Source organism: Seriola dumerili, unplaced genomic scaffold, assembly GCF_002260705.1.
Source record: "Seriola dumerili isolate Sdu_G_001 unplaced genomic scaffold, Sdu_1.0 BDQW01000807.1, whole genome shotgun sequence".
NCBI classification, from domain to species: domain Eukaryota; kingdom Metazoa; phylum Chordata; class Actinopteri; order Carangiformes; family Carangidae; genus Seriola; species Seriola dumerili.
In genome coordinates this window covers 80892-108782 of record NW_019175062.1, presented here as the reverse complement: position 1 = coordinate 108782, position 27891 = coordinate 80892, and the positions used below count along the sequence as shown (strand labels likewise).

Sequence of the window (27891 nt, the reverse complement as noted above, 5' to 3'; positions counted from 1 at the left end):
GTAGAAAAGAACAGTCCAATATATGTCGAATATAAAGATATTTAATTTACTATGATTTAAACACTCACATTAAAGTTAAAACCAGCCAATATTTCAATTTTCTTGATAAATGACCTAAATGATAATGATTTTTTTTAATTGTTGATGATTCATTTTCTCTGTATTGCTTCATTGCACATTAAACTTTCTCTAAAACCCACTAGTCATGTCTGTTAACCTGTAAAGTGAGATTTTAAAGTGTTTTTTAAATATTGAACAAAGCAGAAAAGAAAACCCAAATAATGATCAGATGTGATGTTAAATGTATGAGATATGTTAAAATAATCAGTTCCCTCATTGATCGATCTTAACATCAGTCTCCATCTTTTTCTCTCTCCAGCTCGTCTTGCTCAGTGTCTCCATGGTGAAGTGGGCGGGGTCTGATGTCAGCCCCTCCTCTCGTCGACCCTCCTGCCATGCCCACCATGGTTTCTAGACTTCCCAAGTTCGGCTTGCGTCCCAAACCTGCCACACTCTCCAACGCCGCTCAGACAGGTCCGACTGCTACCGCCAATGCCGCCACCTTCACCGGCGCCACTGCAACCAGCACCCGCCTCACCAATGGCTTCTACCATCACCCCGGCCCGGCAGGGGTCAACAGCGGTCTGACTGCGCCCCCCTCCTCTGTTAAGCAGAATGGGTCCATCAGAGTGCCGACCTCCATGAAATGGAGGAAAGAAAATGGGGCGATGGAGGAGGGAGGGGCTGATGCAGAGAAGGAGTGGAGAAGAGGAAAAGGCGGGAATGTTGGACAGAATCACCCCAGTAACAACATCCATCAGTATTGTTCCCAAAGGCAACACGGATCACCAGTGGTGTTGCAGGGTGACCCCAAAAAAATGACCACATCCTCTGCAGGAAAAGGGCGTGGTCTTGGCCTGCCTGGGACATCATCATCATTGACCTCGCCACAGCCCAGCCCCAGAACACTTCCTGTTTGTAAAAGTGGATCTGTGGGTTCCAAACCGAGCCAGACTGTGTCCAGGCCGACCAACGGCACAAAGCAGACCCTGAACGGTCTTCCTGGATCTAAACCCCGGAGTGGAACCAGTGGGTCTCTAAGACAGCCTCAGGGTTTTGCTCGTCCTGGCGGTTCTAGGCCAGGTTCTGGTCCTGGGTCTCGATCTGGTTCCCCCCTCCAAAAGAAACCGCCAGCCAGCCGCTCACAGTCTAGTGACAACCTTGGATCCACTGCATCCGTCCAGCTCACCGAAAGCGACCGGTTTCGGTCACGTAGCCTCACCCAGGTCCGACAGCAGCCCTCCCCCTCCCCTGCCCTTACCTCCACCTCCACCTCCACCTCCTCCCTTGCCCGCTCCCCCACCGCCACCCGCTCCTACTCCATCAACAGGGCCGCTGAGCGAGGCCTCAAAGAGCTAACAGCTTCCTCCGCTCAGGCTCCACCCAGAGGCAGCTCAGCAAAATCACCTGTTCCCAGCCAGACTCTGGAGGGCAGACGTGGAGGAGTCAAAGTTCAAAGTGCTGTTGCTTCTGGTAGGTCAGGGTTCAGCATCCCTTCCCTCCTACCCCCCTCTGCCTTAAAGAAACCCCTCCTGCCCAGCCTTGGCCCCGCCTCCAAGCCCAGTGGCATCAGCTATAAGCTGTCACGCCCGTCACTCATGAAGCAGTCCCGCCCCCTCCGGGTGACCACAGACAATGTGTCCAGAGGTGACCAGGAAGTGAAGCAGGCACTGAGAGGGCGGAGGAACTCACTAGAGATTCCTTCTACGACAGAAAACAGCCCAGGTACGAGATTATCATCAAAGTCCTGTCTGAAGTTAAAACCAATGATCTCACTGTTTTTGTTTTTAATGATGTTTCATCTGAACAGATTTTCAGTTTCATACCTTCAACCATCCAAATCATTATGAATTTCTCCTCTCAACTAATCTCATCCCATCTCTTTCTTCTCAGTTCCTCTATCTCATCTTATATCATAAAATCTCCCCATTGTCATGTTTTATCCCTCATATCTCATGTCATGTTTCATTTTCTTTTTCATCTCAAATAACTGATAAAATCATTTCCCACATTTAATTTCAACCTCTCTTCCCTTAACTTCCTCTGTGTAGTTATTTTAAACCTCATAAAATCTCACATATCTCATATATCTCCTTTTTCATTTGAAACCTCATTTTAAATCTCTAATCTCTCATTGCATTTAATCTCATCCTATCTCGTCCCTTTACTTCTGTCACTTCTTATAATTCATAAAATCTGCATTGTCATATTTTATCCCTAATGTATTATTACTTATGTCATCCTTTATATCATATTTCAAATCTTTCATCACAGTTTATCTCATCTTATCTCACCCTCCTCTTTCCTTCCATCATCATTCTCATCAGTTCTATAGTTAGTTATATTTTATCTCTCCAGTGTCATCAACTGAAAGATCATGTGTCGTCTTTTTTTTTTTTTTTTATCTCTTCTCATCTTCTCTTCTTCTTGTATCCCATCAAATCACATTGATAATGTGTCACTCAATTCCCATCATATCTCTTATTTCATATATGCCCCCCCCCCACTATCAGAGAGCACCCCAGAGGCTCCAGAGCCAATATCCCGGGCAGAGGTGTCGATTGTGGGGGAGACACTGGAGGACATGTCACTGTCTTCAACCTCCTCTCTGGATAGGAACGACACCAGTCAAGAGTATATGGACGACTTTGACAACCTCGGTAAAAACGAATAGAAAGACAGACAGATACTTCACTGTTGTCCACTCTAATTTATAATCAATCACTCCTGTATGTGATCACTGGAAACCACTGACACCTTGTGTTTGTAGGAAGCGGAGGAGTCGGCATTATGCTGCTCTCCTCCAAAAATGATGAAGACGACTCAGGGCTCGACCAATCATGTGCCAGGTTTGATGATGACAAGGTGGCCATCAACGGTGTCACCAAGGCAACAGGACTGTGTTTCCTGGACGATGGTATGGACTGGACCGGCATGAGACTAAGTGGTGAGTTTTTTTTTTTATATATATGTGTGTGTGTATATATATATATATATATATATATGTATAAATATTCAATGAACAAGTTTTTAAAGACGTCTGTTTCTCTCCAGGCGATCGAGGGGAACATCGTCTGACCCAGCTCTCACGCCGGAGACAGTCCAGTCAGCCAGATTATCATGACCAGGTACCGTAACAATCGATCAATCAATAAACAGATTGACAGAAAACCTCTGTATCTGCGCGCTTACAGCTATCACCATCTGTAATCTGTTCACTGTGAAGCTAATTAGATTTCCATTCTTCACTGTTTCATTCTAACATAGATTAGTGCCACATAAATTTCGCTTGCTAATTTGTTACGATGCAATTATGTCATTAAAATTATGTAATATCACAGATGCAAATGATGTGTCATGTGTCATGATACTTGACTCACAGTTTAAAGGTGCAGCAGTTACCGTTGGTTTCTCTGACCTCACCCAGAGATACTTAGAACATAGTGACAAATCAGTCCCATTTTTAACAGGGTGAAAGCTTCTGACAGCTTCTAACATCCTGCCATTTTTATTTCCTCCACTTCTGACAGACTCATATTTTCCTTTGTTTGTTGTTAGCTTTCAAAGTGTCTCGTTGTCAGTCAAACTTTATTTGCACAGATAAATGCATTTTCTATAGATGACTGATAAATAATAAAATGATAAAAACCAATAAAACACGGCGAAATGCATCAAAAAGAAGACAATAAGAAATAAAACAGATTTTAAGGAGTGAAAACATTTAAAAAAGATGAAGCACTTAAGTTCATGTTTAAACACAACAACACTTTCAGCTGCAGTGAGTATTCACTACTATAAACTCCTCTCTGACTCTAATGTTCTCTGGCTTTTGCCTCTGCAGGGTGGGTCGTCCCTGGATCTGTCCCCCTCCGACAGCTGTGGGTCTGGGGGAACCTACATGTGGGACGAGGAGGGTCTGGAGCCACTGGGGGGTGCCGTCACGACCGCTTCCATCACCACCAACGGCAACACCACCCACCACATCGGGAGCTTCGACTCGGACCTCAACAGCATCGTAAGGCCCGAGTCTGAGACATGAGAATTTGGTGCAGTGATTTAATGTGATTTAACTAAGTGGTAACAGCATACAAAAAACTGAGATTTTTTCATTTTATTAAATTTGAAATGATTGTTTGATTGATATAATATTATGTATAAAGTTTATTTAATCAGGTCTGCAACAAGAAACCTTCATAATCAAACGACCAGCACACAAAGCACAGATACACAAAGAACCAGTAAAAACAAAGACAAAATTCATAAAAACTTCAGATAATAAAGCTTTTAGAGTTTGCAGTTAATTCCATTTAAAAGGAGCAAAGAACCTGAAAGTAGTTCTGCTGAGATCGGTTGTTATTAAGAACTTTCCTTGGTTTTTCTTGGTGAAACACACTGAACAGAAAAGAGACAAAGTGAGTATTTAATATTCCAGCAGCGTCAGCTCCGTCCTGCCTCTCTCCTCTATATGAGGCCGTTTTTTTGGCCTCAGAAACCACAGACCAAAAACCGGGTCAGGGCTGTCTCGTGGTTGGCAAGTGGCCGCCAGTGAGCCGAGCGAAAAGAACGAGCTGAGCGTGGAACGGGCAGAAACAGGCCGTCGCTGATGAAGTGAAATGTCAGAGCGTTGCTGCCGGTCACAGTTGGCAATCGTTGCACATTTCTGGAACTAGTCTGAACTTGAGGACTCTGAGAGGAGCTCAGACCTCAGACCTCCTCCAGCTCTGCACAGATCTGTAACTATCACAGCTGCTGCTTCTACAACCATCTGATTGTCCAACACTTGAATTTAAAAGACTTTATCACCACAGCAGAGGAAATCAAGTCAGTTCTGAGCCTAGTTCTGCTGAATCAAAGCTCATTCTCGACACTTCCAGTCCTAACTGAATCCATGTTCTGATCCCTGTCATATCATGTAAGTACAAAAAGCAGAAATAACCAAAAGGTGTTAAAGTCCTCACTTTCTTTTAAATCAGAGATCAGACCGGCTCCTGGTCTCGGAGGTTTTTCATCTTTAAATCATCAGCTTCTACGTGTTCAAATCTGGCTTCATTAGGACTGTTGAGGTCTGAATGAAATCCTCTGGCTCCATCTGGTGTCTGTGCTGTGAATTACAGCTGCCACTGTAAACACGTCAGCCTTTAATTGGCTCAATGTGCTGAATGAAGGTGACCCAGCTCGAGGGTTTTTACTCTTTTATCACATGACTTTCAGTAATTAAACTAAAAATACAGATGACAAATCAAGACATGACATTGTTGTATTTTATAAACAATACGTTTTTGTGTTGCTGGTGATACAAGAAACAAGAACATGCAAGAATTCAAATTTCACAAACCCCAACATTTTAGCAGTCAAAATAATATCAGACTATTACAGTTATTTTTAAAGTAAGTGTATTTCCTAAGCACGTTTCAAGAGCAGATGTCGAAAATATTATTACAATATTATTATTAAATAAGTATAAAATAAATAACATACTACAAATTAAACTAAAACAAAGTCTAAACAAGTAGATCCAGTCGATACACATACAGAGAGCTGATAAATCAGTGCAGGTTTTTAAGTTTATTTAATCAACATCTCACTAATCAGTTATCAGTCAGAGCTTTAATTGTCTTCAGCGGATAGTGGTTCAGTTGCATCTGCACAAACCACCGCTACAAGCACTCCTCCTGTCTCCTCTTCAGTACTGTTAATACACCTCCTGAATAATGCTGAGCGGTCGTTAATGAGCTCCCTGTCTTTATGTGCCCTCTGTGTTAATGAGCTGTGGGTCTTCAAGAGTGATTGACCCTAATGAGGCTCAGGGCCTTAATGATCTGAAGACATTAACGAGTTCTGAGCTGATGTCTGGAGTCTAAATATTCATGACACCTGATCGTCTTTTGAGTTTGTCGACCCTGAGATTCTGAGGCTTCTGAGTTTGTTGGGTGCAACAAAAAATGACCAGCAGGGGTCAGTGTTGCTCTAAGGACAGGTCTGTGTGTGTGTGTGTGTGTGTGTGTGTGTGTGTGTGTGTGCGTTCATGTGCCCTTAGGGCTGAAACTGCAAACAACACACTCTCACAAAATAAACAGTTGGTTCTCGGGTCAAACAGCCTGAAATCAGTGGAAGGCTTGTTTATGTGTGTGTGTGTGTGTGTGTGTTTGTGTGGCTTCCATACATGACTAAAACATTGATTGATGAATTAGCAGACAAAGAGGAAGTAGGATACGTGTTGATGAAAACTCATGAAAAACATTCATAAATAACATTTTTTCATTTCAAAAATCAGAAGCTTTGCAAATGAATATTATGATGAAATATCTGACCCTGATCCCAGTCTGAGTCCTTTAATATCAGATATCTGCCAATACTGAGTCTGATCCTACACTTAAAGTATAAGTACTTCAATGTTGATTAAATATTTATCTGACATCTTGACATAACAGCTACTGAATCTGAGAGGTCCAGGTTCATAAATATTAATGTTTATTAGCTTAAATCAGTGTTGCAAGTTTAGCTGGATAAGGTGACTCCTGAAACTGACGTGACATGATCCACAAGAGAGAAGAGGTCTCACTCTGGAGTTTTTGACTGACTGTACAGTGGTGTCACAGAGTGGAGCTTCTTCCTTTAAAAAAAAAAAACAGCTTTGGCTGAATTCAAACACACAAACCAACAACAGATGAGTTCAATGTTCTGTTGTCAAGTTACTGACGGAACGTGATCGTGGCTAAAACGAATAAATGTCAAAATCAGGTGCCGGACTTCCCAGATTCACATTGCTAGGACATGAGAATGGAGGATGAAGAGGTTAAGGCGAAAAAGAAAGGGCAGGGAAAAGAGAGAGGAGGACCAGAAGAGAGGTTTGGAAGAGAAAAGCAGAATCAAAGTTTGGTGGAGAGGAGGTGAGGGGAAAACAAGAAAAGAGAAGTAAGAAAAAGACTGAAGGTTGGGAGAAAGATGAGATGGAGAATAGGGAGGAAGGACAGAAGGGGAAGAGAAAAAGGCATTAATTAACAGGAGGAAAGCAAAGAAAGGGAAAAGGGAGAAAAAGTAGGGTGAGAGGAAAGTAGAGGAAAAGAAGGAGAGAAGATAAGAGGAGAGGAGGAAAGTAGGAGAAAGGGAGACGAGGACAGAAGAAGGAAAGGATGAGAAATAAAGGAGGAAGAGAGAGATAGGAGAGGAGGAGAGAGCAGAAAGAGGAGATTAGGAGGTAATGTGTTGATGTGGATGGCTGCTCCCAGCCACCGGGGACAGGCAGGAGTTTCTGCAGGGGTGTGTGTGTGTGTGTGTGTGTGTGTGTGTGTGTGTGTGTGTGTGTGTGTGTGTGTGTGTGTGTGTGTGTGTGCAGCAGTTACTCAGGGTGAACGTTTGGTTTCCTCTCAGGTCACTGTGCTGTGACTAAGCTTCCACAGGCAGAAAACATCGAAACACACTTGTGTGTTTTTGTGTGTGTGTATGGAGACAAACTCTTCATCTCTCCCTCATCTTCGTTTGCACTAAACAAACTCTCTGTCAAGCTAAAGTTTGTTTTCAATAATGAGCTCAATTATTTTGAATTGTGTTCCAGATACAACCTACAGTTCTATTCCAAATCCCATGATCAGATCCGGACCAACAGTGTGTCGGTCCGTCTCTCAACACTTCCCTCCTCTATCTGTGGCCCATTGGTTCCTACTGAAGATGTGAATTTTAAAATATATGGTTTCTGTCTTTCTGACATCTGTTACTAAATGGAAATAAGTTAAAGAAAGTTTAAGTTTACCGTTTGCAAAGTAAAAGAAAAAAAACATTTCAGCCAATATTAGAATAAAATCATTTTAGCCACAGTCTCCAAAAACAAATAAGTGGTAGTTTTTGTATATCTTGCTTCAAAATCCATCATAATTGAATCCTCAGCCTCTGCTTCATAGCACAAACCTACAAAACCTCAGACTACCATTGACTTCCTCACAATAATGGGAAGGTCTTTTAGTCTTTTGTCAGCATCTAGTTGAAGTTCACTCTATCATAGTTGTTTTGGGTTTTGTTTTTTACAGAAAAGAAAAAGAAATAATTTGGGTTTTCATTTTTATTCCTTTGTGTCTGTGTGTTTGTTCAAGGGTGTTAGTTTGTGCGAGGTCGAACAGAGCTGTGCATGTACAGTATGTCTGTCTCACAGTGTTGTTCAGTTGAGCAGCTAAAATATGTGGTTCAAGTACAGGGAACAGTTGTGTTGAGCTGCTAAAATATTTCTTATTTTTCCTGACAACAAAAAGTGAAAATGCTCATTATTCAGTAGAAAAATTCTACTGTATATTTGTCATTTTGCAGTGTTGTTCAAATGATCATTATAATATCCTGCATATGGTGAGTAGGCCAACTTACAAACTAAAGCTAAACAAGATGTTTCAGTCTCAGCAGTGTTGGTGCTGACAATTTATTTTTTAATTAATATTCAGTTGATAAAAAAAGGTCTGAATCAAAATGAAAAGTCATCATTTTTTTTATTTTTTTTTTACCTGTAGGCTACATATAAACATAGCAAAGTTGGGAAATATACAATGCAGCAGATAAACGACCATGTATCTGTGTCTTTGTATCTCTTTCAGGACATCTTGAACAACCTGGACTCCTGTGATCTGGAGGATGATGATCTAATGCTGGATGTAGACTTTGCAGAAGACGCCTCGCTGCACAGCGGTATGTTAGATGTCACAGCCTCACATAAAGTAAAATTATGGGTCCCAGCAAGGTTTTTAGTTTGTTGTTAGCACCACACACTACAGTATAATCCCCTTTCAACGGCCTGAATCTGGCTCATATACAGCATGATTAGCAGTTACCTAACTTTGGTTTTGAGAAAATGAACTGGATTTTCACAGCAGGAACTTCTGAAACGACTCCTCTCTGGATGTTTAGCTTATGAAATGATTGAAATGATTTTGTTCAGTTGAATTAACACTCCCATATCGGAGCTAAAACGGTTAAGTTCAAGCTAACAGTCAGTATAGGCACTAAGATATTTAAGATTAGTTTAGCTAAACAGCCAATTTAGGAGCTAAAACAGTTTAGTTCAAGCTAGCTAACAGTCAGTAGGGCCTATAGGAACTTAGTTATTTAAGTTTAGTTTAGCAAACTGGCCAGATAAGGAGCTAAAGCTGTGCGATTCAGGTTAGTTCACAATTCAGTTTGTTTTTGTTTTTTTTTAATAAGGTTTCAATTAAGGAGCTTAAACATTTTGGTTCAGCTTAGCTAATGCTTCTGTTTAGCTGCTGAAAAGCTAACAGTCCAACTAGCAATCACTATAGGAACTAAAATTGTTTTGGTTCAGTTTAGCAAACATTTCTTTTAGAGTAGCAGCTTAAACAGTTCAGTTAAGCTAACAGTCCAGTCTAGGAGCTAAACCAGCTTTGTTTAGGTTGGTAAACGTGAACAGCTAGCTAACAGTAGAGGTGTACTCACTGTACACCTGCAAGAAAACAACATTTCTGTTCTCTGCACAGAGGACATTATATAGTGCTTATGGTTTTTTTTCCTTTTTAGCTTTTTGGTACTCCAGATAAATGTTTTCTTTTGTATAAAAAAAAAACAAACAAACAAAAAAAAAAACCCTGTTTGACCATGCTGCTGATCTGAACTCTGCAGATGGAGATGGGATGTCCCACATGGCTCAGTGGAGGATGAGACAGCTCTGCTGGGGGACGCAGGATGTCCACAATGACAATGAAAGGTGAGGGAAGGTGCTTTTTGCTTGTTCTGAATCAAACTGCAGAGTTGTAGTTATTTTCAGTCTTGTTGGGGAAGAAACTTCTGCTCAAAAATATTATAAGTAAGTTTGTATTTGAAATATATATAGAAATATTCAGATTATCTTACTTACTTTGCCAGAAGACACTTAGGAGACTTTTGCTAGTTTTCTGGCATCTTCCTAATTATACTGTTGTAGTGCTGCCAATAGTTCAACTGATGGTGGCAAAAGGAAAGGTCAATGGGTCTGCCAAGATCAACAGTTTTCTTTTTGTTAGTTGCATGAATGTCATCAGCAAATACCGCTTATTCACCCACTGAGGGCTCAGGGTCAGAAAGGGTCGTTTCAAAGTTGAGAAGTTGGAGATGGTCGTGGATGCACCAAATCAATAGGTTTCTTTCTCTTTATAGAGAGAAAAATATATATACACATATAGACATGGAATATGTGCTGCCATATTTGTCCAATTAACAAGTCAGTTGAATGGGTCCAGAGGGCAGTTCACAGGGCTACTGAACTCAGTGTGTGGAGCAGATTTGGTGTAAATCTGCAGATTTTTTTGGGGTCAAATGATCAGGAGGAGGTGATAATGTCTGCTCCTTGGAGGAGAGAAAAATAGGGAAAGTTGGCGCTTTGAGCTAAATAGTTCTATATGAAATATGAGTATGAGATTTTAGTGGGAACAGTTTTGCTGCATTTTTACAGTTTTAATGATTCTGTGACTCACTAAAACAAACTCTGAAGAACAGTAATTGCGGTGCATGGTCAACTGTAAACCAACTGCACTGCATGTGCAATCCAAGAGAGACAACCATTTTTTGTTCTAAGCTGACGAGCACCTTTAGCATCCGAACCAAATTTCACATGAAATTTGTCCAAAATTACAAAGGCTATAAAGAACCGTTTATATTGGTGTGTTCCCAGTCAAACGTCCCATGCTCATAGAAATGTCAGACACGAGCATTAGCATTAGCAGTTTACAAAATGTTCAGGGCTATCATAAAATGCTGCTAATTTAAGAAGCCTCAAGTCACCTGAGGCAGTTAATAAAATCACTGCCTATGTTTGCTGCTGTTAATGTGGCAGCAGACTCATATTTTTGAAATAAAATTGAAATATATTGATACACTTTAATTAACATATATACTGACTGGTCTGGGAGGGACAGATACACACCACTAATGGCAGGACTTTCCAGACAATTCTGGGTCATGAAGCAGTATTGTTGCAGCAGGACAGGGAGAGAGAGGAATAAAAGAAATGGCTGAATTTATATCACTCTGGTAGCTGATTTTGAACATGATCACTGTGCATCATGTTTACAAGCTTTTCTATCGTCCCCTCAGTGACTTCCAGTGTTACAAGCTAACTGAGGATCCTGGGAATAAGAGGACAGACACGATCAGGGACAGTGACCTGATTCTGGACCTTTGTCCTTCAAGGTGATTCAGCACAAAACAGTATCAGTATCACTGTGCACTAAAACCAGAGCCCACAGGTTACTAGATTAGTACTTGAAGTTATTTTGCATGTGTGATCATCCCTGTCGCAGAGTGAAATAATATTAATTTCTAATCCCTGGTAGTTCATTGACAGTCAGCCTTTGTTTAATATTATTTTGAGTTGCCAGCCTCTTGTGTAGCTTGATAATTTTCTCGTACTGAGTTTATTCAGTGGAATATTAAAAGCTTATGCAGAAATATGTGAGCTTTATAAACGCTGAACCACATTTTTATATAAGTTTTTTTTTTTTTTTACACAAAAATTTTGGAATCAGCGCCAAAAGCCATTTAGATTTACAGTATTTTAGGCTTGTTCCTGAACACAACAGGCTGAGGAGCACTTACTGGATGTTGATGAGTTATAATTGTTAACATCTTCTATCCATCCCTTTTTCCTTTCAGGTCTCCTGGCCTGTCTCCTGGTAGTCCTGGTTTGGGTCTGGATGTGGAGGAACTGGCTGAGGACTGCTCTGCGGTGCGATCACAGCTGGAGTACCTGCAGAAGTTACTGCTGCAGGTGAGAGGGCAGGAAGATGAGCACCAAAACTGCATTTTACTGTGAAAATCAGAATTCAAAGACATGTTGCTCCTTTGTTTTTAATGTTGTTGTTGTTTATTTAAAGGTGTAATGTGTAAGATCGTGCAACTTTCTCCAATTCCATAGGGGGCAGCATTTCACCTCTTCGCCCCTGTCCAGTTAATCATGTTGTTATCCTCATGTTCCTTATAATTTATTATTTATATGTGCATTTATTGTTGATAGCACTGAAACAAATTATGAGTACTTGTAATACAAACAGTATGTTTTTATTTACCTATAAAAATATGAAGGCAAGGGGATACTGCATGACACATGGGTGTCAGGCTACAGCAGCATGAGGAAGGGATGATGACATCATCACAAAGGCAGAGTCAGAAAATAAGGTTTATTGCCTAAGATAAGATATTTGGTTTGGTGTTTGGTGCAGTATCCAATAAATATATTAACAGAAAATAACAATAAATAGGTAAAATACTGCAAGTCAAAAATATAAATATTCATAGAGACACATATTCAAAAAATAAAAGAATGAAAAAAACTATGTACAAAAGGGTTGACAAAAGATCACAGTAAAATCAATATCTGCATCTAGCTGGACAACAGCCGCAGGAACAGGCTAAATTCTACTAAATCGCTAAAACGTAAACATTATACATTTTAATGCCACTTAAAGTGTTTGTCAGTACGCTTTGTCATTAGTTGCACTAAAGATACTTTTTGATAAAGACCAACATAAGATGTTACTCACCAGTCTAAAAGAAAAGTTGCGAGCTCGGCATCAAACAGCGTCTCTTTACCCGCCTGGAGCGCTCTACGGCGGTGGAAAAACACACCAGGATTCACCCGTGTTTTGCTTCTTTTCTTTGCCGTTGAACGTGGTTTCTTGTCGGAGCGGCCCTTTGGAATGGAGATAATGGTACGAAATGGGACACAGTTCTGGTCTCCCTCAAGCCAAGGCAACTGGCATGAAACGGGACAGAAGCATCTCGGTTTTCTGTTACTGTCTCTGCTTCAAGCTCTGGAGGAAGCGGTTCTTCTTTGTTGGACTGAAGGCAGACTACACACTGCACTGACTCACACAGCATCTAGTGTCATAAAGTGGTATTACAACAGGGTGCGGGACGCAGCTAGTTGGTTAGCATGCTCATTTCAATAGATATCTCTGAAATACAATAGATGAAGGCCTTGGTCATGACATCATCACTGTGGCTCCTTCACATACTGTTGATAGTGTTAGTTCATTTTTTGAACATTTTAAACTAAAATTCTGGCCAGATCTTACACATAACACTTTTAAGAGATTTAATCAAACCTGCCAAAGATTGCAGAGGTAGATTAAAACTTAGTGGCTGTTCTGGCATCACACTATTTTTGTTACTGTTAAAAATTCCCTAAAAACACCAAAACCAACAGTGTGTTAGTCCACTTCCCTCCTCTGTCTGTGGCGCTCAGCTCTGAGTCAACGTAAATCTTTAAAAACACCTCACACATATATAGTTTCAGTTTTAAACAGGCTCAGTAGTTTCCTCAAACAGCTGCTCACTGTAGTTTTATCAATGTGACTCAAACAGCTCTCAACTAAAATAGATCAAATGTTGCAACAGTGTGAAAGAGTTATAGTTTCTATGATGTGAGAGTTTTATAGTTTCTTATGCCCCCCTACTTCACAATGATCTGTTAGAGTTTGGCTTCTTTCTGTATTTATATCTGGGCCTGTTTTGTGTGCAGAGGTGAGTTCATAGTCGATCTAACAACTCTACAGACATTAGTAAAGTCTGCACTGACTGTGTGTTATTTTCTTCACGTCTCTCCTTTGCTTCTTGTTTTTTTAAAGTTTAAAGTTTTAAACAATTTCAACTTGCACAGTCATGTCTCATAGAAAACTGCTTTATTTGCATCATTAATTATCTTTTCATTGACTTGAAATTTGGTTTGCTTTCAGACACTTTAAGATGATGTGTGTGTGTGTGTGTGTGTGTGTGTGTGTTGTTCAGGAGGAAGATGTGGATGATGACACTCTGACCACAGACACTCTGAGTCCTGAGACCAACGACTCGTCCCACAGCTCCAACACACAGGTCAGTATGTTTCTACCTTCATTTACACAGCCGCAGCAGCCGTATTCAGTCTGTATGAAAAAACATCAAACTGTGTTGACCTGCACTTCCACAGCCCTAATGTGTGTGTGTGTGTGTGTGTGTGTGTGTGTGTGCGTGTGTGTGCGTGTGTGTGTAGGTGCAGGCTCTGCTGCAGGAGGTGCAGCAGCTCAGGGAGGAGCTGAGGAGCAGAGACCGAACCATTGCGCAACTCACACTGCAACTGGTCTGTGTCCATGTTTCTCTGTTTACATTCTAACTGTGTATCTGAACATGCTAACCTCACCATGGTAACATGTGGGTGTAGGTCATGTGACTGTATATAGCATGACAACATAAACTTCTAAATGAACCCTCTGCGATTTTGTCATAATCTTTATACTGTAGTAGATTTTTCCTTTAATATATTTATGTTTCTTAGGTTGTGACATTACAGATCAATGTGCATGATATTCATATTATGAATAAACAACTGTATTTATAACTAATAATAATAATCTGCTGGTTCGATGTTTGAAATTGTGACAGTTTAGTTTGAAAGGAGCAGAATTCAGCTACTGACTGAAAGCTAACTAATGAATTAATTGTGCGTGTATGTCTGTGTGTGAGCAGACTGTTCCCACGGTGACCGCCAGGTGTCATTGCCAGGAGATGACAGGGAGGATGGATCGACACACACAGACGAGTGTGGCAGAGAGCGAGAGCGTGGCCTCGCAGACGCCCTGGAGAGAGCACGCTGTGAGGACACACACACACACACACACACATCACACATCATACATCACACATCACACACACACACACACACACACACACACACCCACACACATCACACATCATACATCACACATCACACACACACACACACAGACACACACACACACACACACACACACACACACATCACACAACAGCACAACACAACTCACACTTTTAATTGTATATCACTGTTCATGCAGATACAGCCTAAAGTGTTTCACAAGACTGAATTAAGCAGAAAATATCAACAAAAACAAAAGTCCTGAAACTTTATAAACAATAAAACTAAAATAAATGGAAAAGCAGAGACTGAAATCTTAAATCTGTATGATTCAGTGATGAAGCTGATGGAGGGTTTGTGTTGTTTTCTGTCCCCAGAGGCCAGATCAGTGCAAATCTTCAACCCACTTGGGAATTTTGGCTTTCTCTCTTTTTCTTTTGTAACTTTTTTGTTTGTTTGTTTTCTGTTTTATATAATTAATTCACCTCGTTTTTGTTTAGTTTATTTATCTTTGCACAATTTAAAATACACAGAAAATAACAAAGAAAACAAACAGTATACAGTGCAGGGAGAGGCAAAAAGCCCACTGGGCTTATTTAAAGCCTGCACCAAAGTAATGTTGAAATATCACAAAATTATAAAAAATACAAAATGAACATACAAGATGATTTATTTATGTCTTCTCTGTGTCTTCTCTTTCTTCTTCCTGTAAAGCAGCGTGTGTCGTCAGAATTGCTATGGTTATAAAATTTGCCTGCTTCCTGTTGTTTGAGCCTGAACAGACAGGCTTCTGGGTAATGTAGTCCTGACAATTCAAACAGCTGCCTCTAACTACCGTTGATGGGACCTGTGGAGGTTTGTGTTGCTGTAAATGTTGCTCTTATGCAGGACTTTTCCTTCATGAAGCCAAACGTTAGAATCCAAAGTCCGTCTCCCTCTTGTTCTTTTCATCTCTCTTCTCCTCTTCATCTTTTTTTTTGCTGAATCAGCATCCTGTCCTCCTCTCTCTGTCTTTCTTTCCCTCTGTCTCTCCTCAGGCTTTTCCTCCTGTTCCTTTCCTCTCTCCACCCTGGCAGTATCAGCGCTCCAGGCCTTACAGGGGGAGGCCGAGGCCCAGCATCCCCTCCCACCTCGCTAGAAAAAGTGAGTCATGTGACCCCCCCCAACCCACCACCTCACTCCATAGACCCAAAATTCCACCTTAACCTCTGTCCATACTGCTGACTCTTCTCTTCATCATACCCTCATCTTCCTCTTCATCATGATCATCAAAGCTCAACAGGAGATTCAGGGATTCAACCATCCAGACTCCATAATCATCCTTATTTAGTAGATGATTGGTAGGACTCATTTTTTTTTAGTTATGTATAATGTAACTATGTATTTTCAATTAATTATTTTAATTAATAGAATTATTTCAATTAATGAAAAAAACAGATGAACATTGAAAGAAACAAATAAATACTGCAAAGAATCAGAGTGAAAATCTGATTATATCAATACAATTACAGCAGAGGAGGATGTAGTTGTGTTTCTTGCAATTATTTATAAAATGTACGAGGGCTTTACAGTCCAAGTTAAATTGTGACAAAAAGACAGAGACCCTTGGCTAAAAGCTAAAAGTAGAATCTTTGCAGTTTTAAAGCTGTGAACAGCAAGTTTGGTATTTTGATTTGATTTAGGTTCAGTCAACTTAATGTGGCTCCACTCTTATTGCAAATGTTTCTTTTTATTGAAAAACTATATCTGCATTTTGCCAAAATGAGACTACACAATATTTTAGTCTTTTGACTTGATCACTGTGATAGATTCATAGTTTCAAAAGAAGTTCTTGTACACAGTCTTAGTCTCAGGTGCATAGGATCGTTCCTCAGACTCCAGCCAATCAGAGCACAGCTGATAAGAATCCCAGGTCCGATTCTTTCACTGTTCCACCTGACGGCACATTTTCTGAATGAAAGTGACGCTGGACAGCAGACCCACCCAGCTGTTATTAATGTGGTATAACGCTACTGACACAGGATGCTGATGGTCAAATGATACCAGGTTCACTGAAATAAAACCTCACTGTGCTGCTGTTACTGACTACATCATAGAAGCTGTAAAAACTAAATTCAACAGAAGTCAACAGGTGAGGGGTCAGAGGTCAGAGGAGATGTATATTAACGGAGTCTGCTCTGCTAACACGAAATGACTTGAATATTATCCTCAGAATTACCCTCAGCTGAGACGCCACTGCTCTGAATCAGAGCTCCATATTAAAAGTTTCTGTGTGACACTGAAGGTTATTTTAACTTATTCATGGGGATGAACATTAGTTGAGCAACTTCAGAGGCAACATAACTAAACATGACTTTAATCTGCTGATCAGTTTAGGTCTGTTCACTCCAAGTTAGTTTTACTTTTCATTTAGAGTTTTTTAACCTCAATAATCTGGACTCAGCCCGTCCTGTGTTTACTCACCTCTTCTTTTCAAACTTTTCCTGAATTCTTCCTCATACATTCTCCCATCCTTTCTCTCCTCTTCATCTCACATCCTTGAACTGTACCTCCGACTCCATCACTCCGAACAGAAATCTGTTTTGTTTTTTCTTCTGCTGTATGTTCTCCTGTAACTGTCCTCCCTCTGTCCTCTGTGTGTCCTCTCCTCTCTGCCCTCGCCCAGGAGTGGAAAAACTAGTGCTTTACTTCAGTGACACAGCATGGTACAGTAGCAACTTTTTTTTTTATCTTCCTCATGCTCCCCCTCCTCCTCCACCTCGTCTTCCTCCCTGTCCTGATTCTTCCCTTTCTCCAGCGCATCAGATAAAGGAAATTTATTGTCCCCTAGAGTAGGTCAAATATATAAAACCTTAAAGGTGTTTCAGTAGATTTCTGGCCTCTAGGGGGCAAAACAGCTCCACATTAAGCTGAAAAACCATCACCATCATAGCTGTGTGTGTGTTTGTATGTTACTGGTTTGTATGTTGTTACCTGGAACTCCACAGCTTGTTTGATAAAACCAGCTAACGCAAAACTAGGAGCTAAAAGAGGCTGAACATTTCCACACAGTTCCACAGCTGCAGAGATGGTGATAAGTTCAACACATCTGCGTATTTTAGGATTTCACTTTATCTTTGATTCTTTGCAAATATTAAAAAAAAAAATAAATGAATCCAGTAACTCAAACATCAAAACCAGGATCAGTTTACAGTCAGTTCTCCAGTATTTAAATAATGGTTAAAAAAAAAAAAAAAGGCTCAGACACTATTTGAATATATGTGTTCATTAAGTCACAAAGATTTAGAAAACAGTGTAATTTCAGTAGTTTCAGCTGAGGCTGTTTTGAAAACCACCAACCCTTTTTCTTTTGGTTAGGTCGTACCGGCCTTTCCAATCATTATCAATGCTGAATCTTACTTTTGGGTAATTTTTGTAGCTTTTTATAAGAGAGTCAACAGTAGAGGGACGACTTGAAACAGGCATGTTCATTGTCACCTTCTTATCCTTAAGCCTTAAGCCCTATCCTTAAGGTTTGGAAGCCCTGTAAGAAAAATTTAGTTTTTTGTTTGCTTTTGTAATACTCATTTCAGCCACAAGAGACTGAAGTGCATTTTCATCACAAGTAAGCACTTGAGCCCCCTTTGGCTGAAATGAGTATAATAGCCAAAGCCTCTCAGGGCTTCTGTCGAAGGAAAACGAGCAAAGAAAAGCAGATTGAAAAATGGTGAAAATGTAATGAAAATTTGATAAGTCACAACCTTCACTGGTCTAGAGTTTCCCCAGCTCTTATATTATTGGAAACTTCCATTTTTCTGAACACTTTAAAGGCGTCTCACCCATGTTGGCGCCACTAAATGAACCTTGTGGAGAGATTGTTTTAATATTAAAAGAAGAAATCCGATTATTAGGACCTGAAACATTCAAAACTGACATGGCACCATTGTAATAATAAAGTAGGAGTGGGTACGAATTCATACGTAAAATTCTCCAGACCAGCTGTCTGGACTGTTTTACCCATGATTCATTGCTCCCTGTAGGACAGGTCACATCTTTTCCTTCACACTGAAATGAGCCCAGTGAAGTCCAGAGGCTCGTTAGCAGGCAGCGGCAGGCTAAAATTATCCTTATAAATGGCTCTTAAATTTTGCATTAGATGAGGTGCACTTCACTTCGGCTCGTTCAGTCAATTGAAGCAGTCAAACCACTGGAGATGAGATCACTCACGACGCCCTTCAACTCCTCAACATGACGGAGAGAAGCTGCTGCATCTCTGCTCGGGAACCTTGTGTCATGTCCGAAACATAGCTGATGATTACTGGTTAAACACTGACCTCAATGAACTTGGCGTCAGGTGTTTCCTCACCTGAAAGCACCTTTAACAGCACCTTAAATCCTGCTCTGCTGCTCTGCAGACAAACCCCTACACCTGTTTCTTGTGTTAGCATCATGTGCTAACAAGAGATTAAAGGCCATTTTACATGGAGCCTGTCACATGTCATAACAACACTGAGGTTGATTTTCTCCAGTTTCTTCCTGCGATAAGTCTCAGATCACAACAAGTAATATAACTCGTGACAGCAGCTGCGTGGCCAACAACATAACATAAAGATTTAATCTGCACCCCATGTTTATTGTTTATTATTATTATTATTATTAATTATGTTGTTTACTCTTTATTGTTTATTATAATTACATTGTTTACTCTGAATATTTATCTGTTTGATTGTTTTAGAGACATTAAACATCAGCAGTGATCAGATCAGCTACAGTATGTAAATATACATGTATATACAATAATATAACACTTCTGTTATTATCATATTATTCTTTGTTTGAAAACTGCTACCCAGGTCACAAGATGAATAAATATACAGTCAGGTGGAAGTTGATGACAGAACAAAATTGAACTTGTTTATGTGTCTGAACTCAGCCAAAGATCATTTATGAGGGAAGACGCTCCACTCTGTAACACCACTGTTCAGTCAGCGTGGACTGAGTGTTTTACCCTGTGTTCATATGGTGTCGGAATAATCAAAAAAATGAAATTTCGAGGAAAATACATGTGAACACGTCCTCAGGTCAGAACAACAACTTAAACTTTTGATTTAAATTGTGTGAATTCACATATTCCTTACTTTTGTTTTTTTTGTTGTTTTTTTTTACTAATATTTAATTTATAATAAGATATTATATAGGCTGTAATCATTAGTTGCCATCCACAAAGTGTGACCTAGAGTAGTTAGAAATATTATTTATGAGCATTAACCATGACAACAAGTAACACAATCAATCAATCAAATACTGGAAACGGTGTCAACATGTTATTCCAACACTCTGACCAGCATGTCTTCTCTGCAGCATCCATATTGTTTCCACATTCTGAATTGAAAGCACATGAACACACCTAAGTCAGAAGAACGAGTTCCCAACTCAGGAAATCCAAACATCCCAGGAGCACATGAACGCAGCATTAAATTTTAAATTTGAATCTTGAATAAAGTAGCTCATGAAAAATATGGCGTCAAATTTATTATCTTCAATTTTGTAAAGATTCATGCTGTGTCAGAATCAGATCAGACTGAATCTACAGATGCTCAATATTAAACTTATAATGATAAAAAGAAAAAAACAAACACTTTAAAGGAGGAAGGTTTTCACAGACACTCAAATACCTTATTATTATTCTATTGCTAAACATAGAGTAAAGGAGTCCTTTTCCCTCCGGCTCTCTGCCCTCAGCTCAAAACTACGACCTCATGTTTATTCATTATTGTTATCATTTTCATAATTGAGCTAATTGATGATGCGGCGTGAGGGGATATTATTCATCTAAAGAGCCTCCAGGGGCCAGTGACAGGACAGCAAGAAGGGGGGTTGGGGGTGGGGGGTGGATCAGCACTTTGTGTGCCAAAAAGCGTGCGTGCGTGCGTGCGTGCGTGCGTGCGTGCGACTGTGGGGACGTCCTATAAGTCGTTGTCAGGGAAGCAGAACAGTGAAAGAATTTGGCAGTGGATCGTTTCCCTCCGTCCAACAGAAGCTGAATCCTCCTTGAAAACAGCTGCATGTGGTCGAGGACACTCTCCATCTCTTCTCCTTTCTCTCTCTCTGTTAATCTCTCTCTCTCTACTAGCTCTCTCATCCTATTTATCTCTTTTTCCTCTTTTTCCACTCTTCCTTCTTTCCACTCCTTCTCCTTTACTGTCTCTCTCACTTGTTTCATATCTTCCTCCTCTCTTCCTCCCTCTGCCCTTCTTTCCCTCTCTTTAATCTGTCCATCCCGTCATGCATTATTTATGAAGGATGGACACAGACACACTTTAAGTCATTGTTAAAGGAGAAAGACAGGAAGACAGACAGGCTGCAGTACCACTGTCCGCCACAAGGTGTCAGTGTTCACCAGCGAATGTTTCCCTCGTATAAGCGGAGTTTTACTCCAGCTTTACGTTCTACTGAGAACCTCCAAATATTTTCATGATATTTTGTCTTTTTCTTGCTGTCAACAAATCCCATGAAAACCAAAAATAAACTGATGAATGATGACTGATTATTAAGTATTGTAAACCTCATATATCTGACTCCTCTGAGGTCCACTGTTTCCAGGACTGGGTGGCATGTTCCTTCCTCACCATAAACACTCACACTGTAGTTTATTCTGAGTCAATCCATCACACACCCTAACCCTAACCCTAACCCTCAACTGTACCAAATACTCACTACATCACCAAATGTGGATTCATCCAGCACTGAAAATACTCCCAACAAATTCACTATCTCCTCCTGTTTCAGTAACATTTGCTGTAAACTACAGTGATCCGCTGTTTTAGGAAAAGCATTTTTGGTATTTTCATTCGATTTGTTGACAATAAAAATATAGAAAAATGTAGATAATGAATGAAGTAAGCTTTTATTTTGGTGGTAGACTGGGTTTGGCTGTTAGAGTTGCTGGTTCGATCCCGCACCTCCTGGAGTAAAATATTGATCCTCAAAGGGAAAACTGTAAGTCACTGTGGATAAAAGTGCCTGTTAAACAAATTTCGTCTAATGTCAAATCTGCAGCTGAGGGTGAGGTTGTTTTTCTTTTCCTGACATTTTGTTTCCGTGCGTCTCATAACAATATGAGGGTTCAGGTGGTTGTAGTTTGCTGAAGCTGCAGACAGGTAGTAGACATGACGGCTACTGCAGATGAGAGTTTATTGTTTGTGCAGGTTGGTAGGAACCTCGACTCACTGTCACTTTGTAAAGGTGGAAAGTTGAAACTAGTTGATTAAAGGCAGAAGAAAAAATTGCCTCTTCTTTGTTTTGTCTTTAAAAGTTTCAAATAGGCTTTTGACCGGCGCTGCCTTTTGTCTTTCCTGTTAATGTGAGCAGCCGTTAACTCCCACTGAGCTCAACACAACAGCAGCACACTGAACCCACGTGTGTGATTATTACTGTCAGGATCAATAAGAACAGACTGGAGTACGTGACCGATCTAACCGAACTGATAAGTCTCCTCAGTTTGTTCATGTGGAACTTAAGAGCACGAGGGTCCGAGTTTCCTGAAGACAAACGTGTCTGTTTCCCTGATTACGACCGCTGTCGCGCAGCTGATACTCGAACAAGCTGTTCACAGTTTTCAGGTTTGGTTTCAGACGTAGACTGAGAATGCTGAGTTTGGTCAAGCTTCACAGCAGCTGAGCAGTTGCTAAATCTGATACAACGTCAAGCAGCAACAACAAATCGACAGGTTTGACTGATTAAAAAATTAATTGTAAAGTCATTTTTCAAGTGTAAAAGGTGAATATTTGATGGTTTTTGCTTCCTGTGTGTTAAAAGGGTTGTAAACTGAACAGCTTTTGGGGTATTGTTTTTTTCTTAATTATTTTTTTGGGCTTTAATGGACAGGACAGTAGAGAGACAGGAAATGGGGAGGCAGGGAGAGGGGGAATGACACGCAGGAAAGGGCCGTCTGAAGCGGGAGTCGAACCGGGGGCTAGCTGCAGCGAGGACTGTAGCCTCTATATATGGGGCGCCTGTGTAACCCGCTACGCGACGCGACGCCCCAGCCTTTGGGGTTTTTGACTGTTGCATGAAATAAGAGATTTGAAGATGTCGTCTCGAGCTGTAGAAAGTTGTGAGCGGCATTTGTGATTCTTTTCTGATGTTTTGTTGACTATGAAAATAACTGTTAGTTTTAGCCCTAACGCAGAGCATCTCCTCTATTTGTATGAGATTTTAATTTTTTTTTCATTGTTCCTAAGACTAAAGCGAATGCACCACAAAGACATAAAGCTGCCTAAATTGAGTTAGTGGTTTCTAATATAGAATATGGCTGGTTATCGAACCACAACACTTTTTGACGCTACTCAACATGTGTCTGTATCAATAACTGCTGAAAGTACTGAAAGCTGGCAATGAATACCTGATTCACAGTCTGGTTTATTAATTCTTTGATCAGACTGTTTCTAAATTAAATCAAAATTTGGCAAATTTTACTGTATTTTATTCTGACAAGCTCAATAACTTAAGCTTTTGTTGAATGAGAAAAGCATTTTATTTTATTCTTTTATTTAGATTTTTTTTTATTATTTTTATTATGGAAGCCTCGAGGGCAAGGAAAAGAAAAATGTTTTGTTTTTGTAATACTCATTTCAGCCACAAGAGGCTGTGAATGTTTTGAACATGAATGCATATTTGTATTTAGACTGTGGTGGTGGTGCACTTCAGCGTCTTGTGGCCGAAATGAGTATTACAAAAACACACACAAAAATAACTTTCACTTGCCTCGCAGCACTTCCATATTTATTCCTAAAATTAAAGAATCAAAAAAAGTATTGTTTTGTATTGATACCAAACCTGAGGTACATCAGCGCTAGTTACCAAAAGCTTTCATATTTCTCTTACATCAACAGAAGATTTTCAGAAAGAGATTTTGAAAATTAAAATAACAAAATTTTAACAATTTAAAATTGTACAGACATGTTTACAAGATGATGTGTCTCTGTCCACTTACCTTTCGCTTTTTCATATCAGTAACCACATCCATATGAGACGTTGTTGTGGGACAAAGAAAAGAAAGCAAAATTGAAAATAGTCCCCAGGTGTAATTAGTTGTCCCAACCAAAGAAGAAGAACAGCTGCTGGATGTAACTGAGTGTGACTGATACAGATGTGTTAAGCTCCTCCATGCTCTTCACACTTTAATCCTGCAGCCTGCTCTCATCTACACCCTGATAATCTGATTTACACTGAGAATTAGAGTAACACACACTGAGCGCTGACATCCATCATGTGCTGCAATCTTAGTTTATTGATCCTGGCAAACTTGAAGTAATAACTAGTCAGCTGTTATCACCTTGAGCTGCTGCTGTAAGTCTACACCTGAGGGAACTCACTTACTTTACAGTCTTCACTCATGATTTCTCCTTAATTTATGGGTTATTCTATATATATATATATATATATATATATATATATACATATGAATGCTGAGATTTATAATGATGTAGTAATGTACACACCAGACCTCAGCCAAACACAACACTTTGGGTTTTAGAGATCGTATCAAGTTCCTAGTTCCTACATCTTTTATTTCCTATTTACATGTTTCCACTCAGCCACATTTTCTCAAACACACTGTATTGATTTTCATGCATATGCGCGCTGGCACACAGCTATATGTGCTAAACCTGGTGAGACTTTAGATATAACTCAGCTCCTCAACTGTCAACAGCTGGACAGCACAGAAGTATCTTAAAATCACTTCATCTTTCGGTTCATTTAGATTATTTGGTCCAACTGACCTCCTCTGCTCACAATCTGGTGGATTTTCGACTTATTTGACAAACAGTCCTGCTTCCTTCGTCTAAGGACAATATGTCTAAAATTATACAAAAGTAATCCATGCCTCCCTCTGAGGTTTAGAATAGATTTTAAGTCAAGTCGCGTATATTTCTAGAGCACAGTTAAACTCAGCTGGAGTTGGACAAAGTGTTGCACAAAGGATATTAAAATAAATAAAAGTAACTAAAATAAATGTATAACATAAGTAACTAGAATCACCACCTCGCAGTTGTATCCCTCCGCCAACCAGCCAAGTTACAGGAAATATGGTCACAATCTCTCCTTCCTGAGTTACCGCACTGAATAATGTCCAGTGTTTTTGGAGAACATTATGATGTCACAGTGAAGTTGACCTTTGACCATTTGGATATAAAATGTCATCACTTCATTTTATCCCTATGGATGTTTGAGTTCAATTGTGTCATAATTAGTGTATGAATTTGTGACCTCACGAAACATGTTTTTGGCCATAACTCACAGTGACTTTGAACTTTGACCTTTGACCACCAAAATCTAATCAGTTCACCCTTCAGTCCAAGTGAATGTTTGTGACAAACCTAAAGAAGTTTCTTCAAGGTGTTACTGAGATATCATGTCTATGAGAATGTGACGGACGGCCAACCTGAAAACTAAATGGCTCCAGCTCTGACTGTCGGTGGCGTGGAGGAATAAACAGAGTAAATATCCTTTATACAGAAACATATAACCAAACTAACAAGAACACGAAGACAACAATGACAAACACTCAATTATGATTATGAAAACGGACTAAAAGGCCAGTGAATAAAAATGTGTCTGTAGTGGAGATTTAAAAATAAAGATGGAGGGAGCTCATCTGATTTCTAACGGCAGCTGGTTCCATCAACAGCCACTGCAAAGACTCTGTCACCTTTTAGTTTCAGTGGTGACCGCGGGACATCTTTCAGATCTAAGATAAGCTGCTCTTTAACTATTGTTTATAACGTTTAATGCTTAGCATGGTGAGATCCCTGGTTACATTACTGACATGTTGCTAGGACACGCCCCAGTCACGCTGGGGTCTTTTTTTTTTTTTTCTTTGTTTTTTTCTTGGGCATTTTTTTTGCCTTTATTTGACAGGACAGTAGAGACTGACAGAACGTGCAGGGACAGAGAGCAGGGGAATGACATGCAGCACTTTGTAACTCTGATTAGGAAAGTTCAATATAAGCAAAGGTATTATTTATATGTATGTGTATGTCTTTGGAGTCGGAGCGGAGAGCTATGTCAGTAGAAGCTGTTACAAAAGTGAATAAAACCAGATAAATAAAGATGCTGAGATGAAAACAAACAGGAAAAATATTGTTGTCAGGCTGAAGCGTTTTCATCAGATTTATTTTCAGCCTCAGTTCTGTTTGTGTTCATCCAGCAGTTTCAAGTTGAAGAGCAGCATCAACATCAGACTTTTTTTTTAAAGACAGTATAATGTTCAGATAGTTCACATTCAACACACACGTACAAAAGTAACAGGAGGGACAGGAGGACACACACACATCAAAGTCAACGACATAGATCAAAAGCAGCCACACACACACACACACACACAGATCAAAGCGGTGATGTGTAAAATGACCAGTCATCTGAGAGAATTACTCTTTCTTCCTCTTCCTCTCTCAATCTCAGACACTGAGGTTCTTTTTTTTTTTTTTGTGCAACATGTGATAAATTATAAAACAAAGGAGATTCAGTTTCTGTCTCTGTTTCTCTGTCTGTCTCTCTTTATTATATTAAAACAGGCTGAGAACAAGAGGCGGATCAGACTCTGTCTCACAGCATCTGTTTGTGTTTCAGAAACTAGCAGCAGAGATACAGACACCATGAGTCCTGATCTACGTACAAGTCTGGATTTGTCTTTCTTTATTTATTATGGTGTAGTATTAGGGGGAAAAAAATCTGAAATGATGAGAATTTAGTTGTAATTTTATGAGTGTAAATGTAAAATGTGAAATTTCGAAAGAGTAAAACATAGAATAATAATAAATGCTCTACATTCCTACATTTTAAAGCTTCTGATATTCACCCTCTAAAACAACACCTAAACTAAAATTACAACTTTATTCGTGCAAGATTATGACCTTTTTTTGTGTAAAATTACAACTTTATTCTCATAATATAATGACTTTATTCTCAAAATACGACTTTGTTCTCGAAAGTTATGATTTTTCCTTTCCTCAGTGTGGCCCTCATACACTGACGTCATTTATTTTGGTCGTTTGGAGCTGGTTTCAAATTCATCTGCAGCTTATAATTAACTGACCTCATTGACTCAAATGAATATAGAATGAAAGAAGCTGATATACTTGTGATTTGTGATGAGAACATGGAGGTTAGTGAGAAATCATCGTGATCTGGTGGTGTAATTATCAGATTTAATTATCAATTTAATTTTCATTCTTTTAAGTAATGAAGTGTCACCTATACTTTCAGAATGTAAAGATTCTGACTTTTCTCTACTGTTCTAATCTATTTTAACAAAAACAGCATTTTTCCTTTATTTTATTTATGAAGCTCGGTCTCTTTACAGACTCAAACATGTTTGTTTAAATAAACAGCCAATCACCAGCATTATTAGATCTTGGTCCAAGCATGCTGCATACTGATTGGCTCACTGACGCTGATGAGATCTACTCATTTACTCCTTAAATTTGGTATCAAATGACAAGATGAGGCATTTTCGTGTCAAACAAATTCAGTTTTTCCATAAAAGTATCAAAGTTTGACACCCAGCTCTGTTAATGACCTCAACACTCAGTCCAACCACATTTGACAGTGGAAACAATGTGAACAAAATAACAGCAGTGATAACAAAAGAAAACAAATAAAATCAGAATAATGTCCAGTTCCTCAGACCCTCTCTGCAGCGATTCCACTTGGTTCCTGATTCAGTGTCTGATTTTACACCTATGACAGAATAATCTCAATTAACTAACGATCAGTTGGTGTTTCTCTGTGTTTTTCAGTTACAGATACTTCACTCCTCCACCCAGGAAGACCAGGAACCACTGATGGACCGAGTCCCACCGCCACCGCCAACGCGAGCTCCGCCTCCAGCCAACCCCTGCTCTAAGATCCCCGCTGACACCGACACAACTGACTCCACCACCGAGGAAAGACAGGATGATGGGAAAAAATCAACAAAGGAGAAGAGAGGAGCCTGCAGCAGATCCCTGAAGCTCCCCCAGCCCTCCAAGCTCCACCTCTTCCTGTCTCAGACCTCCAAACCTGACCCAAGCTCCGCCTGCACCTCCGCCGCTGCCCTCCCTCCAAAGACGAGGGCGCCCAAGCAGCCGTCGACGCCTCATGACCCAGAGAGCAGCGGCTCTTCTGGGGTTAAGCTAAAAGCACTGGCCTGCTCCTCCAGCTCTTCTCGCCTCCCCAAACCAAAGAGCCACTGA

At 40.0% G+C, this 27891-nt stretch overlaps 1 protein-coding gene across 1 annotated transcript; it reads left to right on the top strand.

Annotated features, from left to right (window-relative positions):
* The first annotated feature begins 464 nt into the window (after positions 1 to 464).
* Positions 465 to 27891, top strand: LOC111237048 (serine-rich coiled-coil domain-containing protein 2-like). The gene is made up of 14 exons (XM_022766005.1): positions 465 to 1286; positions 1329 to 1785; positions 2574 to 2720; positions 2831 to 3007; positions 3115 to 3188; positions 3902 to 4075; positions 8637 to 8727; positions 9673 to 9757; positions 11122 to 11217; positions 11680 to 11794; positions 13813 to 13896; positions 14054 to 14140; positions 14527 to 14652; positions 27457 to 27891. The coding sequence occupies exons 1-14, from the start codon at positions 465 to 467 to the stop codon at positions 27889 to 27891; spliced, it is 2970 nt and encodes a 989-aa protein (XP_022621726.1).